General features: G+C 37.1%; 1 protein-coding gene across 1 annotated transcript in view; it reads right to left on the bottom strand.

The window, feature by feature from the left end:
- Positions 1-284: 284 nt before the first annotated feature.
- LOC113376351 (twitchin) overlaps positions 285-19,598 on the bottom strand; it is a 72,376-nt gene continuing 53,062 nt past the window's right edge. Inside the window, 40 exon segments of the mRNA XM_026616256.1 lie at positions 285-1,452; positions 1,518-1,674; positions 1,739-1,884; positions 1,958-2,185; positions 2,264-2,320; positions 2,391-2,762; positions 2,834-3,124; positions 3,198-3,424; positions 3,496-3,648; positions 3,718-4,059; positions 4,128-4,491; positions 4,566-4,892; positions 4,964-5,251; positions 5,325-5,912; positions 5,984-6,565; positions 6,647-8,122; positions 8,196-8,311; positions 8,391-9,277; positions 9,353-9,540; positions 9,621-10,350; positions 10,465-10,622; positions 10,733-10,862; positions 10,932-11,104; positions 11,183-11,388; positions 11,457-11,562; positions 11,637-11,915; positions 11,995-12,115; positions 12,206-12,387; positions 12,464-12,763; positions 12,832-13,113; positions 13,174-14,055; positions 14,120-14,422; positions 14,516-15,526; positions 15,600-16,058; positions 16,128-16,430; positions 16,518-16,823; positions 16,890-17,171; positions 17,268-17,570; positions 17,721-18,302; positions 18,363-19,553. Of these exon segments, the coding sequence (XP_026472041.1) occupies positions 821-1,452; positions 1,518-1,674; positions 1,739-1,884; positions 1,958-2,185; positions 2,264-2,320; positions 2,391-2,762; positions 2,834-3,124; positions 3,198-3,424; positions 3,496-3,648; positions 3,718-4,059; positions 4,128-4,491; positions 4,566-4,892; positions 4,964-5,251; positions 5,325-5,912; positions 5,984-6,565; positions 6,647-8,122; positions 8,196-8,311; positions 8,391-9,277; positions 9,353-9,540; positions 9,621-10,350; positions 10,465-10,622; positions 10,733-10,862; positions 10,932-11,104; positions 11,183-11,388; positions 11,457-11,562; positions 11,637-11,915; positions 11,995-12,115; positions 12,206-12,387; positions 12,464-12,763; positions 12,832-13,113; positions 13,174-14,055; positions 14,120-14,422; positions 14,516-15,526; positions 15,600-16,058; positions 16,128-16,430; positions 16,518-16,823; positions 16,890-17,171; positions 17,268-17,570; positions 17,721-18,302; positions 18,363-19,553 (15,710 nt within the window). The 3' untranslated portion in view covers positions 285-820.

Raw genomic sequence — 19,598 nt, 5'->3', positions numbered from 1 at the left:
TAATCTTTGAAAAAAAATTAAATTAAATTAATAAAATAAAAATTAAAAATAGTGATAGTTTTTTCATGATCTGGCTTACTTATAAGAAAATACTAAATTTTGGATTTTAATACAACTACATATATTGTGTTCAAAAAACATTTTTTATGGGAAGCGACAACTTCATTTTCTAAATAAGTAATTGAACATTTTATCGTGATAATTTTAAAAGTTGTAATCCTTCAATTCCTATCCCACTTGCATTAAAGCAAAATGTTTATCATTATTAAATGAAACAACTGGTACATTAATATAACAATTTATTTTTCGAAATATTTCTGAATGCTTGCTGCTGTACGAATCCAGCAAAGCACATTACGGATAAGCGTAATATGTATCAGCGTTATTGCGTTACAAAATAAAACAATCCTGCTTCCTCGTGTGATACTTTAACAATACAAAAGCAATTTAGGAAGCAGTAAAAAGCACTTACATGAATTTAAAATTAAAATAAATTAACGAATAAAACATAAAATAAAGATTTATGTTCGGCCTAATATATAAGCCGAAGTGCGCAAGGCGAATTATAATGAAAAACACGCGTACAAAGAATTTTCTGTGTGGATGGTAAGGTTGAGGATGCCAGAAAAAAATCAGTACACGTGTTTTAAATTATACATACACATACAATACACGCTTAGATACACACTAATAATTTATTCATATAAACATAATAATTTAATAAACTTAAGTTTACACGATATCTCGCGATTCAACGCGAGTCGTCTCGTTTTTTGGCCTAAGCCGTGTGCAGGATCGGTTATTAATTTAGTTGTTCGGCTCAATGCTCGGCTGCGACATTCACTGAGAACGCAGCGAATGTTTCTCCTGTCTTACCGATGGCTTTGGCTTGGTATTGGCCCACGTCTATGCTGGCGCAGGATACTATCTCTAATCGGAAGGTCGTTTTGCCCTCCATTGTGAATCGATAGCGAGAGCTCTTCTCGTCAATAGGTTTACCATCTTTTATCCATTGAAGTCCAAGAACTTCGTCTTCTGTGCGAACTAAGAACGATGCACTCTCGCCCTCTTGCACGCTGGCGGACTCTGGGAAAGTGCTGAAAGCTGGTGTCTTTTTCTTCTCGCCTGGTACTAACACATTTAGTGTGCACGAACTGAAGCTTTCTCCTGCATCGTTGAATGCTTCACATGTGTAGGTGCCGCAATCCTCAGGGAATATTTCTGCTATTTGGAGTTTATATATATTTGCTTCATTTGAATACATAAAGTCTTTGCTTGGTTTAATTTCTTTGTTATTGTGCAACCAGACGACATCGAATTTCTCAGCATCTATTATTCTACAAGATAACGTGACGGGTGTTCCATCTTCGACGTATTTGGATTCTAAGTGACTCACTATTTTAGGTGGTTTGTCTCCTGTAGCTTTCTTTGACACCTTGCCGTTTGCCATTGCTAAAAATAATATGAATAAAATCAGTTATAAAATTATTTTTGCAATAAAATTTAAAATTACTCACGTTTAACCGTTAATTTACAACTTGTTTCACTAACTCCAATTGAATTGGTAGCTTTACAAACATAAACACCTTCATCTTCTGGGAATACTTCATTTATCGATAATGTGGCAACGCCATTTTTATATTTCAAGTCCATAATTTCGGAAGAACTCAATGCCTAAAATTATATACAATTTGAAGAAAATATACTAAGGTTTATGCCACTTTTCTTATCAATTTACCTTGCCGCCTTTAAACCACGAAACTTGTGGTTCTGGGTCACCCTTAACGGTACATGTTAATGTTAAACTATCACCATCTTTTACAGATCTATCTTTTAAAGGAGTTGTAAAATCTGGTTTGCACATTAGAGAATCATCTGGGGGCACTATTGATAAAGAAATAAATATAATCAGCTGCATCTAATAATTTACAGATATTTGACATTTTATTATTCTTACATATTAATTCTTTGGTAGCGCTACGAGATCTGGAAGGGCTTCCAGTTGTATCTAAGTTACCACCGTATTTTTTAGGTGATCGTTTATCTAATGCTTCATTGATGCTATTTAGATTTACAGTATTTACATTATCTTGGTTTCTACTAGAAGCCGCACTTACACTTGGTTTTCTTACGGTTACTATTGGCGGTGGGGCTGGTTTTAGGGGTTGCTCTATATACCTACGATCTGAATATATATTCAATTTAGTTAAGAATACTTAACTTGAAATAACTATATAAAAATAAATTAGATATTGTATTTTACCTCCGGAATATAATAATTTTCTTGCAAGTTGTGCTTGTTCTGCGGTTCCACCTTCACCTGAAATGATAAATATTATCAATAAATTGGAATTTAATAATTATGAAAGTTTGCTGGTTATTTTTTGTACCTTCTACGATCACCACACAACTTGATTCATCTGTTCCGTGACAATTGGTCGCTATACAACTATATTTACCAGAATCTTCTGGTTTGCAGTCTACAATCTCCATAGTCACAACACCATCTGAGTGAGTCATATTATATTCATATTTGCTAAGTTCCCTCTTATCCTTGTACCATTTAACTGTGGGTACTGGTTTTCCACTGAGACAACAAAGTAATTTACAAGTATCGCGACACTGCATAACACGAGGACGTAATAGGAATGTGAATCTTGGGGCGGATTCGGATTCTTCTTGCCACAATGTATATGGAAGCGCTTCTCGCCTTCTGACTGGTTGCTTTTCGGGTTTATATACAGGAGCTTCCTTTGGCAATGCTGTAAAAGAAAATTCGTTTCAAAACAGTATCAACAATAAAAATCATAAAATGAAATAAAGGTGTACTAACGTTGAACGTTGAGGAATACTACTTCTTCTCTTGATCCATAGTGATTTTCTGCTCTAATAATATATTCACCACGGTCTTCAACCTTTACTCTGTTAATTATGAATGTGTAGTCGTCACCAACGTAACGTTTCATGAATTTAACGCTCTGCCTCAAATCTTGATTGTTGTGTGACCAGGATAGTGTACAAGTGGCAATTGCAATCACACGGCAAGTAAATTTGACACTTTGGCCTTCGTAACAGAAAGCACTTTGAGGTTTGATGACAAAGCGTGGCATAGCTTGGCGACGATCTATAAATAACAAAAGAAAATAAAATTCCATTTTCAAAAAAAATTAGGCAGATTTATCTTTATATTAACTTACCGAATGATGTGTCATGGATTTTATATTTATCGACCAATAATTTGCGAATTGATGAGTATTCTGAGAGGCGACCAAGTGGCAGAAGGAATGAATCCCAATTTGGATATTTAGCTCTGATTTTATCTCTGATACGTAAGTACCTGGAGTTATCAATTTCTTGATTAAGATCGCTGTGATCTCCAGTCAACCATGCATGCTGTAAGCATTCATGTGCAGTCATACGTTTCCTGTAAAAGTACAAATAATATTAACCACATATACAAATATTGATTTTCCAAAGTGATAAAATATAACTTACTCTTTGTTCTTAACTAATAATCTGCGAATAAAGTCGCGTCCTTCTTCTGATATGTTTGCAAAAGCATTTTGATCGAAGTCCCAATCACATGCTTTCACATTCTTTAATGTTTCTACATCGTTTTCACCAGCAAATGGAGACAATCCGCTCAATCTACAATCATATTTCCATATTAATAAGTAATACCATTCAATATATACTTCAATTTATATTTCTACTTACAAGACATATGCCAAAACTCCCACTGCCCACATATCTGTGTAGAATCCTACTGGTTCCCGCTCGACTATTTCTGGTGCAGCAAATTCAGCAGTTCCAGTAGAAATCTTAACTACTTCATTAGGATCTAATTTAGTAGCCAAACCAAAGTCTATTAATTTAACATTAGTACTATTCCTTGTCTGGCACATAATATTTTCGGGTTTGATATCCAAATGAATGATATTCTTTTCATGCATATGTTTAACACCTTCACAAATTTGTCTCATGTAATTTATGACTTCTGCTTCGGACATACGATAACCGTCAGCGGTGATGCGTTCAAACAATTCACCACCAGATAAGCTGTTACAAGGAAAATATTTAATTATAATTTAGTACTGTATAATTGTTAGTATTTTATTATTACTTACAATTCCAAAATGAGAACCATTTCATCATCATCTTCGAATGCATCATGAAGATTAATCAATTTCTGGTGATGAAGTTGATTCATAATATCGATTTCTTTGCGAATTAAGTCTTTCTCCATCATATGTGATACAGGTATAAATTTGGCCGCAAATATGTTGCCAGTTTTCCTTTCTCGGCATCTATGTACAACTCCAAATGCACCTGTTCCAATTTCTTCAAGAATGTCATAAGCATCGTATACACTGTCTGTGGATATATCAACGGGCTGTGGAACATATTTAGAGTATATGTCGAATACGTATTGGTCGTAATCTTTAATAGGACCATCGGCCTCTCCTCGGATTTTCTTTCCTTTATCATCAACTGTTTGAAATATAAATCATACATCAATGACATACAATATCTACTTTATGATATGCAAAATAAACTATACTTACGTTTGTATTCCTTCTTTTTAATTTTCTTTTTCCCAGAATCTTTAGTTTGAACTAATGTGCTAACTTCTGATGGATCGGAACGTCCATAAATGTTTTCAGCGTATACTCTGAATTCATATTGATGACCAGGAGCTAAACCAGATACTGCCATTGCGTTGAATCTCGTGTTTCCTACACGAATCCAGCTAGTCATAGGATGTTCTCGGCGTTCTACCATGTAATTAGTTATGTTGCTACCGCCATCCCAGATTGGTGCTTTCCAACTCAAAGCCAATGAGTCGACACCAATATTTTCACATAGAGGGAATCGCGGTGGGTCAGGACGATCTATAAAAATGTTTATAGAAATTATAAAAAATTCAAAACGAAATACAAAAGGTAATTTATTTATTACTTACCGCTGATTTGAATCTTGATTATTGCAGTGTCTTGTCCCAATTCATTCTCGGCAGTTATTCTATATGGACCAGTATCGATCTTACTTCCATCACGAATTGTGAGAATTGCATGTCTTTCTTTAACTTCGACATTATAGTGTCCACCAGACTCAATAGTTTCACCTTCTCGAACCCATGTGATCTTCGGTTTAGGATGTCCAGTGAATGGTATTTTAACAATAACATTTTCACCTTTGTCGAAGAAAGCAGTGTCTCTGAACCTTGGCGGGATATTGAGTTTAGGCGCGGCTGTAATTAGGTTTGATTTGAATTTCATTCAATAAAAATAATACATAAAATATATAGGATTTGAATAACTTACTCATAATCAACAACTCAGCTCGAGTCGATTTAACTCCTCCCTTGTTTACAGCACGGCAGACGTACTCATCAGCATCTTCTCCATATACATCCTTAATGGTGAGATTGTATGTGTCTCCATCAGAATAAATGTTGTAACGGGATCCACTAGTAATTTCACGAGCTCCCTTGTACCACGTAATTGTGGGAGTAGGAACACCAGTGATTGTACATGAGAATTGGGCATTATGATATTGAATGCAATTAGCATTTCTGAGTGGTTTAACAATTTCTGGAGGAGTTGCGGCTTTGGGATCTTTAATCTTAACCGAACCTGATGCGGATGATTCCTTGGAAAGTCCGGCTTCGTTTTGGGCAAAAACTCTGAATTCATATTGTCTATCTTCAATTAGATTCGCGCAGTTGATTTGAGTAGCTAAACAAATAGCAACATTAACGCGTTGCCAGGTATTGCTTCCAACTTCACGTTTGTCGATCCAGTATCCTTGAATACGGGCTCCGCCATCAGATTCTGGTTTCTCCCAAGATAAGTTAGCAAAGTCTCCACCAACTTCTGTAACTTTAGGTGTTCCTGGCGGTGACGGTGGATCTGTCGAAATATATTAATATATACATTTCTATGTCACAGAAATAATATGCAAATTTATGTAGTAAACTTACCGAATGGAGCTTTAGCTTTAATAGGATTGGTGTCTTCCAAAGGTGGTCCCATACCGTTATCATTTACTGCCATTACACGGAATAAGTATTCTTGACCTTCCGTGAGACCTTGTACAGTGAATGTAGTATCTTTACAGCTGCTTGTAGCTATTATCCAGTGAGTTAGACTAATGTCTTTTCTTTCAACTACATAGTGAGTAATTCTCAAGCCGCCATCATAACTTGGTGGTTTCCAACTGAGTGTACATGTATGTTTAGATATATCTGAAATTTCTAGAGGACCAGTTGGTGGTCCAGGTAAACCAGTAATGTAAACCGTGAAGTTAGCGGAAACACTTCCGCTATCATTTTTAATTGTGAGAGTGTAAGTTCCAGCATCGTCTTTTGTAATGTCTTTTATAAATATTATCAAGTATTCATCAAACACAGTATATTTAATGTGTGTGGACTCGGAGATTTGACGACCATCCTTTGATAATGTAACTTCCATAGGTTGATCACCAGAATAGAATATTTTGATCTTAGTGTTATCATGTTCAGGCAGGTATAAGTCTCCAGGCATTCTATCGATCCTCGGTGGTGCTGAAATAAAAATTTGCAAGATGTTATTAAGAGTATTTATAATTATATAACATTACTTATGAGTCTATTAATAATACTTACTTCCGATCTTCAGACGAGCAGTGGTATGCACATATCCTTCTGTATTGCTAGCTTCGCAAGTATAGTCACCATCATCTTGTTCCCATACTTCCGATATGTGAAGACGGAATACACCATTAACAGCTTCAGATCTGAATCTAGTGCCCATGACAATTTCTCTTCCATTTTTCAACCAGCGTGGTGTCGGAGGCGGTTTTCCTTTAGCTTCGCATTCTAGCGTATGCGATTTGGCCAATGATACACATTGGTTAGTCAATGGTCGAACAAATTCAGGTTTCTCTCCTCCTTGTACTTCACAAATCTTCACTGGCATAGTGCAGCCGCTAGGATCACTCTTTCCTGCAGCATTAACTGCAAATACTCTGAATTCATAATCACCACGCTCGATCAGATTGATTACTGTGTATTCTGTATCAACAACATTGTAGTCATTGCACTTCAACCATTGTGCTCCTCCAATCTCCCTCTTTTCAATTATGTATCCAGTAATTCGAGAACCACCATCACTTACTGGTGGATCCCATTTCAAGTCCACATAATTTCTACCAACCTTAAGAACCTTTGGAGTTCCTGGAGGTGATGGTACGTTGAATTTACCTTTGAGTTTGAATTTGGAAGATGGTGGTGATGGTTTGCTGAATCCTGCAGCATTCTTAGCACGTACACGGAATTCGTATTCGTGACCTCCTGCTAAATTATATACTTGGTATGTAGTGTCCTTTACAAGGAAGTCGTTCACGTGCCAGTGAGTATCTTCAGCAGGATCTCTGTATTCAATTTTGTATCCTTGAATTCTAGAGCCACCGTCGTGTGTCGGGCGATCCCATGTAATAGTGGCGCTTTCCGCATCCCAATCAATAACTCTTGGCATTCCCGGCGGGTTAGGAACAGTGAAGGGGAATTTAGCTTCAATTGGTTCTTCTTTAGCTAATGGTGCACTTACTCCGTATTGATTTTCGGCACGAACTCTGAAGTAGTACTTCTTATTTGGTTCTAATCCCATTACGTCATAATGGCAGTTACGTACAAAACTGCTAACTTTTACCCATACGCCACTAGCATCCATTTTTTCTACGATGTAGTTGGTAATCGGAGAGCCACCATCATCTAGCGGTGGTTTCCAGGTTAGTGTACAAGTATCTGGAGTAATGTCCGATACATCCAGTGGCCCTTGGGGTGGCAGTGGTTTGTCAACAACCAATACACGGCATGTAGCTGAATCAGATCCCACAGAATTAATTAACTGAATCGTGTAATTTCCAGAGTCTGTACGTTTGGCGCATTTATTAATGTACAGCATGCGATCTGTGCCACAATCAAATTTAATACGATCATCCGAAAGTACTTCTTCGGAGTTGATACTCCAAATGCATTTTGGTTTCGGATTTCCTGTATATGGAACGGTAATTGTGAACTCTTCACCAGCGAACACTGTCATGTCACGAATGCTCAAATCTGATGTTATTTTTGGAGCGCCTATAATTTTTATATATGTTATATATTGTATTATACATAAAATATAATAATATAGTTGTAATTAATAACATACTTGCTGGTGCTCTGCATACAATCATATCAGATGCGGAACTGTAGGGACCTTGTCCAGCGGCATTAAGCGCTGCCACACGGAATTCATATTCGTGATTTTCAATCAAACTTATTACTCTGCGAAATAAACAATCATATGGATAAGAATTATATAATTAATAAAATAAAATAACTATTGTTTACAATCATTACTAACTTATGTGATAGATCCGTTACAAGCGCGTGTGATGCTTTAGTCCATTTATCATCTGATTTCAAACGTTTCTCGATAACATATCCTGTGATAGGAGAACCGCCATCGTGGCGTGGCTTAGTCCATTGAATTGTAATAGAGTCTTCGGTTGTCTCGACTTCTCTTGGAGTTCCAGGTGGTCCTGGAGGATCAAATGGATATCTCGCACGGATTGGATCAACTGTGACGGCTGGATCTGACTGTCCATATTGATTTTCAGCAATGACTCGGAATTCGTATTCTTTTCCAATAGTTAAGTTACGAACACGAACAAATGGAGTAGTAACATAACTACTGACTTTGGACCATGTTGCTGAACGAGCTTCTTTCTTTTCAACAATATAGTTTGTTATGTCAGCTCCACCATTGTCCTTTGGTGGCTGCCAGTAAAGTGTGAGAGAGTCTCCGGCAAATTCATCAGCCCGCAAGTTTTCTGGTTTGCTTGGTCTATCAAGAACACGAACATTAACAGTGGCTGTATCAAAGCCGGATGGATTTTTGAGTTGTAGCCTATATTGTCCACTATCATTTCGTTTACTGTTTTTAACAACTATGCTGGCGAAATCATCACCAAGTTGTTGGAAGACTCGACTATCAGTATCGTCTAAGATAGTATCATTAGCAAACCAAGCTGCTGTAGGTTTAGGGAATCCTACATATGGTACATGAATGCTAAAATCTTCTCCCGCACGCACTGTAATATCGCGAATTCCTCCCAAGTCTATTACAGGTTTATTTGGTTGTTCTTCAATTACAATACCAGCACTTGGTTTACTTGGATCTGACTCACCAACATCATTAATAGCAATAACGCGGAATTGATATTCTTCGCCTTCTTTAAGTTGAGGCACCTATTAAAAAATAATTTTAAAATATAGTACCAAAAAAACATTATTTTATTATTTCTTGAATTATTTGAAACTCACCGTGTATACGGTATCATTAATCGGTGTCGTGTTAACATCTGACCAATCTTTGTCTCCCTTCGCTTTCTTTTGAAGGTTGTATCCTTTAATCTTGGATTTGCCATCATTGCGTGGTGGCCTCCAGGATAATGTGACACTGTCTTTAGTAATTCTATCTGGTTTAGGCGGTTCTGGAGCATCTGGCTTGACTGTGAAAATTAAATTATATTATTATTGTAAATTTGATAATGGATTCAAGATTTGTTAACTAAATAAAGTATTTTCTTACATTTCTGTGCTTGTGCTGTTATTGGTTCAGTGGGTTTGCTTGGTTTTCCAGGCCCAGCTTCATTTACAGCAATCACGCGGAACTCGTAGCGAGATCCTTCTCTAAGATCTTGTGCAGTAAATGATGTATTAGGTGTGGGATAATTATTAACCTTAATCCATTCACCTCCGCGCTCTCTCTTTTCAACATAATAGCCTGTGATTGGTTTTCCACCGGTATTTGTTGGTGGTTCCCATTCCAAACTGCATGAGTTTGGTGTGTATCCTGTGACAGTTGGTTGACTAGGAGCATCTGGAGGATCGTATGGGCTTTTAGCAACTACAGGTTTACCATCAAGTGGTTCAGATACACCATAAATATTTTCAGCACGAACTCTGAATACATATTTTTTGCCTTCTGTTAAACCTCTAACAGTAAAGGCGCATTTAGGACAGAAACCAGGAACTTGTCTCCAACTATCTGTTCCAAATTCACTCATTTCAACAATGTATCCTGTTAGTTCGCCACCACCATCGTCTGCAGGTGGATTCCATGATAATGATACTGTGTCTTGAGTTGTACCAGTGTAGGTGAGTGGACCCTTAGGCATTCCTGGTTTGTCTACAACTATTACTTCAATATCAGCAGAGTCTTGTCCATGTTCGTTCTTCGCTAAAATTGTGTAATTTCCAGAGTCCTTTCTAGTAGACGACTCCACCATCATCTTAGTATTTTCGCTTGTTGTTTTTGTCTGTTTGTTCATATTAAAATAATTATATTTAAAGTAATTAAGTATTATATATATACATATATATATATATATATATATATATATATATATAATATATTTATATAACCAACTTACAAATATTCTGTAGGAATCTGCTAGTTTAGTGCCATCCTTTGACCATTCAATAGTTGGAATTGGAGCTCCAGAAATTGGTATGTCTATATTGATGGGCTCTCCAGCACGTACTTTGATCTTGCGACCAATCAATCCATCCAACCAAAGTTTTGGTTTTTCTAATGTGATAATAAAATAATTTTATAAACATATATATATAAGTGTGTGTGTATTTAAGTATTTGTTTGTGCATGCATTTACGTATGTTTATAAACTTTTATATTTTTACCTCTCATTGGTTTTGCAGCGAAGGTGTTTGATGTCTCACTTGGTTTGCCAGGACCAGCTGCATTTACTGCAGAAATACGATATTCATATTCATGTCCCGCTTGTACTCTATCGTCCACATATTCTTGTTGCTGCGGAAAAAAAGAGAGAAGTAAGTTCACTGATGAATGGCAATATGATGTAAATGAAATAAATCATACTCTGCATGGTTCTTTGTTTAATTGTATCCAACGGCCAGTAGCTTTGTCTCTGCGTTCAACATTATATCCCAAAATAGGTGATCCTCCATTACTAATTGGAGGTGACCATTTAATAGTAATATGATCTTTGTCACTTTCAACAAGCTCCGGTTTACCAGGACGTCCAGGCACATCTAAAAAATTTGAAAATTAGCTTAATGGCAATATCAGTTTTGTCAACATTGTACAATAAAGTATCCTTTATCATTTACCATATTGGTTCTTGGCAACAACAGGTTTCTCGCAGTCTAATGGATCTGAGCGGCCTTGCAAATTTTCAGCACAAACGCGGAATTCATATTTTGTGCCTTCTAGTAACCTGGGTACTACTGCATGGTTGTACTTGGGATTAACATGTGTTAAAGCTGGTACCCAACCACCACCATGTGTCAAATCACGTTTCTCAATCATGTATCCACTGTAAAATACGATTTTAATTAATAACCGGGCTACTTCCTGACTTAATTGAATTAATTTTAAACATACGTTATTTCACTGCCTCCATTATCCTTTGGTGGTTTCCATGAAAGTGTGACACTTTGTGCAGTGACTTCTTCGTATTCTAGAGGGCCTTGAGGAGGTCCTGGGCGATCTATATGAATTTTATTTAATTAGAAAATATTTTCTTGTAGCTATGGTTTAGTCTATATTGGATATTAATTATACCTAGGACTATGATTTGGAATGAACCCTCGTCAATACCAGAACTATTCCTTAGGAGTAAATGGTATAAGCCACCATCTGACCTCTTGGCATTTACAGTATGCACAATAGTATGGTAACCTATAGATGTGATAGTTGTTCTATCATCTATAGTTATAGGTTTAGTTTCCTTTGTCCAAATAACTTCAGGTGCTGGTTCTCCAATGAAGTCTATATCGCAATGTAGTATGAGACCAGCCTTAATGCGGATATCCTTGAGTGGAGTGACGATCTTAGGCGCAACTATAAAATCGAATGATTTAAAATTGTATATTTCAACTCATGGGCAATACACGTGGCTTAGTAACATTATTTAACTTACGATATCTTGCTTTAGCAGTAACCATATCTGATGGTTCACTAGGTTCACTTTGGCCTGCAGTATTCTTGGCAATTACACGGAATTCATATTCTTGTCCTTCTACAAGATCTGGAACCGTAGCCTGAAACATAACAATTAATAATAATAGATATTATTTTTGCACAAATTCAATATTTATAATTTATTCTGTTTAATCAAATTATTGTCATACGCTTGTTTTGTCTGCTGGGACATTAGCGGCGTTTATCCAGTATGGACTATCTTTCTCCTTCTTCTGAATAATATATCCGGTAATTGGAGATCCACCATCAGATTTTGGTGGTTTCCATTCGAGATCCACATGATCCTTATCCCAGTCAGTAACAGCTGGTTTACCAGGAGCATCGGGTTCATCTAAAATTATTGTTCAATATAAAATCGTTTTGAATATATAATATTAAGTACAGATAGTAATATATTAATACAATACCGAATTGGTTCTTGGCAATTATACTCTTTTCTGTCTCTAATGGTTCTGATTCTCCAATTGCATTAACAGCTTTTACGCGGAACAAATATTCCTTTTTATGTATGAGACGAGTTACTTCGTGATTAAGTGAGGTTGACATTCCTGCATCAGACCATGTTCCACGTGTCATATCCATTTTTTCAATAACGTAATGCAAAATAGGAGAGCCTCCATCATCCTTAGGCGTTCTCCAACTTAATCTGCAACCTTCTTTAGTGACTCCACTTACATCTAATGGACCCTCTGGTTTGGAAGGTTTGTCTGAAAATTTATGAAAAGGTTATAGAAACTTTCTAATATTAATTGAATGAATCATATAAAAGATATACCTAGAACTGTCACATTAGCTGAAGCTGAACATTGTCCGAGATTATTTACCAATGTGAGAGTATATTTTCCAGTATCGGAACGTACAGAGAATGGAATATCAAATGTAATCTTATTGTTGAATACTTGGAAATCTACTCGGTTGTCGGGCTCCAGATTTTTGCCGTTTACGCTCCACTTGGCGGTCGGTTTTGGTGAAGCTTCAATTGGTATATTATAGCTAATTCTTTGACCAGCCTTAACAGTGATATCATGCAATAATGTTTTGTCAAACACAGGTGCTTCTGTAAATGAACAAAATTATAAATAAACTAAAATATTTGTGTTTAAAATAATATACGTACGGAATCTAGGTTTAGCCACAATAGGTAATGATGCTTCACTAGGTTCTCCTGGTCCTCCTTTATTTACGGCTATTACACGGAATTCATATTCTTCACCTTCTGTAAGGTTTGGTACAGTGGCAGCAGTTTTATCGCCAGGTACCTCTGCAGCTTTCTCCCATGAGCCATATTTTGGTCGTTTTTCGATGATGTATCCTGTAATAGGTGACCCTCCATCCTTCTTTGGTGGAGTCCATTCCAAGTCCACATGATCTTTATCCCAATCTGTTGCTTGTGGTGCACCCGGCTTATCTGGTTTGCCGAATGGATCCTTGGCGGTTATAGTTTGTTGTCCAGTCAGAGGTGCTGATTCCCCTTGTTTATTAACAGCTTTAACACGGAAATTGTAATCATGTCCTTCAATTAGATTGTCTGTGCGGAATGATGTTGCAGCAGTTTCTCCAATAGGTACCCATCGCATGTTTTCTGTGTCAAGTTTTTCGACAACATAGTGCGATATGTCTGATCCACCGTCATCCTTTGGTGGTCTCCAGCTCACTGTTGCACCACTCTTAGTTATGTTATCGACTCTTAATGGACCCTCTGGTGGTAGTGGTATGTCCAATACAGTAACTGTTAATGTTGCTGTATCAACTCCATTGATATTCTTTGCTGTCAATGTGTAGACACCGCTATCGGATCGTTTAGCGTCTGTTACACGAAGTTTGGTACTGTATGATTCATTAACAATTTTGACGCAGTCACTATTTACTACCATATTGTCTTTTAGTGTCCATTGTTTGGTCGGTGGAGGTTCACCAATGACAGGAACGTCAAATTCGAATGTCTGACCTGCTCGTACTTTAATATCGCGCATAGCATTGCGGTCAATCTTAGGAGCCACTTTAATAATAAATAATTCAATTAATATAAATCTTATAAAAATAGGGTATTCGTGTGTACTTACGATTTTTGGGTCTAGCGACATGGGACTGAGATGCATCGCTTGGTTCACCAGGTCCAGCTTTATTCACAGCTCGAACACGGAATTCATACTGATTTCCTTCAATTAAGTTTGGAACTTTACCGCTTGTTTTGTCGCCTTCGACTTCTGCACATTTCTCCCAATTTGGATTGAATTTATCTTTCTTTTCTATTATATAGCCAGTTATTGGTGAACCACCATCGCTTTCGGGTCGCTTCCACTCTAGTTCTACAAAGTCCTTATCATAATCCGTAATTGCGGGTGTTCCTGGCTTTGTTGGTTCATCTAAATTAAATATGAATATATAAACAGATGTACATGTATATATCATTCAAATAATAAATAATACTTATGCAGAGAAATAAATAAAATACTAACCAAATGGATTCTTGGCTTCGATTGCTTGACTTGTGGTCAATGGTTCAGACTTTCCTTGTTTATTTACAGCTCTTACTCTAAATTTATATTTGTGTCCAGGTGTTAAATCATCTATGGCTAAAGAAGTTTCTGGGCCATCAGTTTCTCCAGCAGGAACCCAGCGTCCTGTGGCTTCATCCATTTTTTCAACCACATATTTCTCAACAGGTTGCCCACCATCGTCTGCTGGTGGGTTCCAGTTAAGTTTGCAACCATCAGCATGAACGTCTGATACTTTGAGTGGGCCACTTGGGGGACTAGGCTTATCAAGAACGGTTACTTCTACATATGCTATATCTTTGCCATTCACATTTTCAGCCGTAATTGTATATTTGCCGGATTCTGATCGAGTAGCATTACGGACACTTATTTTTGTATTATATTCTTGATGTTGCACCTTGATTCTATCTGACGATTTCATTTCTTGTTTACCTAATAACCATTTTGTTTCTGGTGCAGGTTCACCAGTTACTTTAACATCAAATGCAAAGTTTTGACCGGCCTTAATCTTGATATCAATCAGATTTGTACGATCTATCTTAGGTGCCAAATTTCTAGGTTTGGCTATTATTGTTGGAGTGGCATCACTTGGGTCTCCAGGACCAGCAGCGTTTACGGCTCGTACTCTAAATTCGTAACCTTGACCTTCAATTAGGTCTGGAACGGTTGCGGTAGTTTTGTGTGCAGGAACTTCAACAGCCTTTTCCCATTGACCAAATTTATCTTTCTTTTCGACAATGTAACCTGTGATTGGAGATCCACCATCTTCTTTTGGAGGAGTCCATTTCAAATCAACGTGATCCTTATCCCAATCTGTTGCTTGCAAATTTCCAGGTGCTCCAGGTTCATCAAATGGATTCTTAGCCACAATTGTTTCTTCAGCAACTAATGGTTCGGATTCTCCTTCTGAATTTACTGCAGCGACTCTAAATTTATATTCTTTTCCTGGTGTAAGGCCAGTAACTTCCATATCTGAAATTAAAATTAGTATAATAAAATAAGAATAACATAAAATATACTTCACTTTAATGTTCATTATTTTTACTTGGTTCATTAGAACGTCCACATGGTATCCAGCAGCCGCTTTCAGGATCCATTTTTTCAACTTGATAGTATTCAATTGGAGTACCACCATCATCACGAGGACGCTTCCACTTGAGTTTGCATCCTTCTTTATGAATGTCTGATATTTGAAGAGGTCCTTCAGGCGATGTTGGCTTATCAGTAACTGTCACTGTTACAGTGACGGTGTCTTTACCGGAACTGTTCGATGCTGTAACTGTATATTCACCAGAATCAGCTCGACACGTTGGTCTGATAACAAGCTTAGTGTTATAGTCCACATTATCAATTTGTAGAGTCTTGCCAGATTTCAATGGCATGGAACCATAACGCCATTCAACGGTTGGTGGTGGTTCACCAATAATGTTGACATCATATTTAAGTGTGGTACCAGCAGATAATGTGACATCACGCAAATTGCGACGATCGATACGTGGAGCAACTATAAAAATTTAGAAAATTACGTTTGTAATTATAATTACTTAAAAAAATACAATTACAAAATACTTACGGAAGCGAGGCTTGGCAGTGAAAGTCTTGCTGGCATCGGATGGATCACTCTGACCAGCTTTGTTGACAGCAATTACTCTAAATTGATATTCATTTCCTTCTATAAGGCCATTAACAACAGCGATTGGTGTTGCAGTATTTGTTTCCAATGCCTTTTCCCACATAGGACTATATTTATCTTTCTTTTCAATTATATAACCGGTTATAGGCGATCCTCCATCTGATGCAGGTTCTTTCCAGATAAGTTCTACATGACTTGCAGACCAATCTGAAGGTTCTGGTACTCCAGGAGTGGATGGAATAGCTAAAATATACATATAAAATGAAAAAAATGTATATGATGGTAAATAATGGTATAGAAATGTCTTGAACATAATACAATAAAACTTACTGAATGGATCTTTGGCAACAATTGATCCCAAAGTTTCAAGTGGTTCAGATTCACCCTCTTTATTCAAAGCTTTGACACGGAATTTGTATTCGTGACCAGGCGTTAATCCATCTACATTCATTTCCGGCGTAGGGCCATTTGTTTTACCCACTGGAAGCCATATTCCAGTATCTGGGTCGAACTTCTCAACGACATATGCTTCAATTGGCTCTCCGCCGTCGTCTTTTGGTTTTTTCCATTTCAAAGTGCAGCCATCTTTGTGAATGTCTGAGACTTCCAATGGTCCTTCAGGTTTGCCAGGTTTAGCTATAAAACATTTTAATATAAGACAGAGTATAGAAAATAATTAAAATATATTTTTCAATCACTTACTTATAACTTCAATTTCCACTTCAACGAAGTCAGAACCATATTTGTTCACAGCAGTAATCTTATAAACACCAGTATCTCTTCTTTCGGGATTATCGTTATAGAACTTGGAATTGTATGGCACATTTTCCACTCGAAGTGCAGCGGTTTGAGGTAGAGTTTTATCGTTTAATGTCCATGTTACATCAGGCGCAGGTTCTCCAGTAATTTTAACATCAAAGAATATGGGCTCACCTTCTTTTACAGTTACATTACGCAAGTTCTTTCTGTCAATCTTAGGCGCCACTAAAATATATGTATTATAATGAATAATATATCTAGTGTATATATTTTATATTAATACTATACTATTTTTTACTAGGAATAAAATGTTATATTTACATTTTCTTGGTTTGGCAACAACAGGTTTACTGGCCATACTAGGTTCTCCAGGTCCAGCAGCATTAACGGCTTTAACTCTGAACTCATATTCTTTGCCTTCTTCCAAATTTTCTGCAGTTCCTTTGCAATCATCTGGACCTGCCTCACCTGCTTTGGTCCAACGGCCAGTGCCCTTTTCACGTTTTTCAATAATATATCCTGTGATTGGAGACCCACCATCCTTGACTGGTGGGGTCCATCTGAGATCAACATGATCCTTATCCCAATCTGTAGGTTCTGGTGTTCCAGGTGCGCCAGGTTCGTCTAGAAAAATGATGATTATATAAATACATATATTTGTGTGTGTATGTGTGTATATATATATATATATATATATATATATTTATATATATATATATATATATATATATATATATATATACGTGTGTGTGTGCATATATGCACTATACTAACCAAATGGATTCTTGGCGACAATAGACTTATCAGCTTCCAGAGGTTCTGATTCACCTTCGGCGTTAACAGCCATTACTCTAAATTTATACTCTTGTCCCGGCTCCAGATTTGATAACTCTAACTTAGGTTCTTTACTTCTGCCTGCTGGTACCCATCTTCCTGTTTCGGTATCCATTTTTTCCACTGCATAATATTCTATTGGCACACCACCATCGTCTTCAGGAGGATTCCATTTAAGTGTACATCCTTCTTTGTGCACGTCACTAATCTTAAGCGGACCTTCTGGTTTACCAGGTTTATCCAAAACCTTAATCTCTATTGTAGCTTCATCTTTTCCAGAGGTATTTTCAGCTTTAATAACTAATTTTCCTGTATGTTCTCTCTTCACATTAGAAATAACAATTTTAGTTCTATAGTCCTCCACATCAATGCTAATATCGTCCTTGCTCTCAAGTCTAGCTTTATTCAAGAACCATGTCTTAGATGGTGGAGGTTCACCACTAATTTTAACATCCAACCTGATGACCTGACCAGCTTTGACTGTAAAGTCCTTGATTGTACTGCGATCAATTTTCGGTGCAGCTGCGGAAATAGAAAATAATTAAAAAACAATATTATATAATCATGATAAAAATTGCATACTTACCAAATCTATCTTTGCAACTAGAGTTTCTGAAGGTGGTGATGGTTTACTTTGACCACCTTTGTTTACAGCTTTTACTCTAAATTGATATTTTTTGCCTTCAATCAAATCTGGAACTTTAGCTTCACATTTATTTCCAGGAACTTCAGCGCATTTAACCCATTTATTGCTAAAGTCATCTTTCTTCTCAACAATGTAACCTGTAATTTCTGCACCACCATCATCTTTAGGCGGTGTCCATTTGAGATCGGCGTGATTGCGGCTCCAATCCTTGAGTTCTGGTTTTCCGGGTGCATCAGGTTCTCCGTATGGATTCTTAGCTGTGGTCGGTGTTTCTGTTTCTAGTGGCTCAGATTCACCTTCAGCATTTACAGCTTTGACGCGGAATTGGTAGTCTTTTCCTTCATTCAAACCTGTTACATCAGCTTCTGGAGTCTTGGATGTTGTCACTGGTATCCAACGACCAGTTTCAGTGTCCATACGTTCTACAACGTAGTGATCGACAGGCTCTCCGCCATCATCTTCGGGTTTATCCCATTTCAATTTGCATCCTTCAGCAGTTACATCAGATACCTTAAGTGGTCCTTTAGGTTTAGATGGTTTACTGAGGACTTGTACCTCGACTTCAACGCTGTCAACTCCAGAATCATTCTTTGCAGTAACTATATATGTGCCAGTGTCTGATCGCTTCATCTTTTGCATAATGAAACATGTTTTGTAATCTTCATTTTCAATTTTCAAGCGATCATGAGTTTTTAAAACTTGATCTTTAAGAGTCCAAGTTACAGTGGGCGCAGGCTCACCTTTGACATCAGCTTCCATGCGCAACATTTGACCTGTGCGTACAACTTTTTTCTGTAAATTCTTTCTATCAATATGAGGAGCTAAGAATCTAGGCTTGGCAACAACTGATTTAGAAGGATCTGAAGGTTCGCTAGGTCCTGCTTTATTTACAGCAACAATACGGAATTCATATTCATGACCTTCTTCAACGTTAGTAACTTTACCAGTTGTTCTATCTCCTGGTGTTGTACAAGCATCAACCCAGCCTCTTCCTGCCTTATCTCGCATTTGGATAATGTATTTTTCAATTGGTGCTCCTCCATCTGATTTTGGTGGAGTCCAAGCAAGATCCACAAAGTCTTTATCCCAGTCTTTAAGTTCAGGACGTCCGGGTTTACCAGGTTCATCTGATAATTCAAATATCAAATTAATATATGCAAGAAATCAAATTA

Source organism: Ctenocephalides felis, unplaced genomic scaffold (genome assembly GCF_003426905.1).
Source record: "Ctenocephalides felis isolate EL2017-DRISC unplaced genomic scaffold, ASM342690v1 CF-g0.4_SCAFFOLD_01886, whole genome shotgun sequence".
In the NCBI taxonomy this organism is placed as follows: domain Eukaryota; kingdom Metazoa; phylum Arthropoda; class Insecta; order Siphonaptera; family Pulicidae; genus Ctenocephalides; species Ctenocephalides felis.
This window is presented reverse-complemented; position numbering and strand designations above follow the sequence as displayed.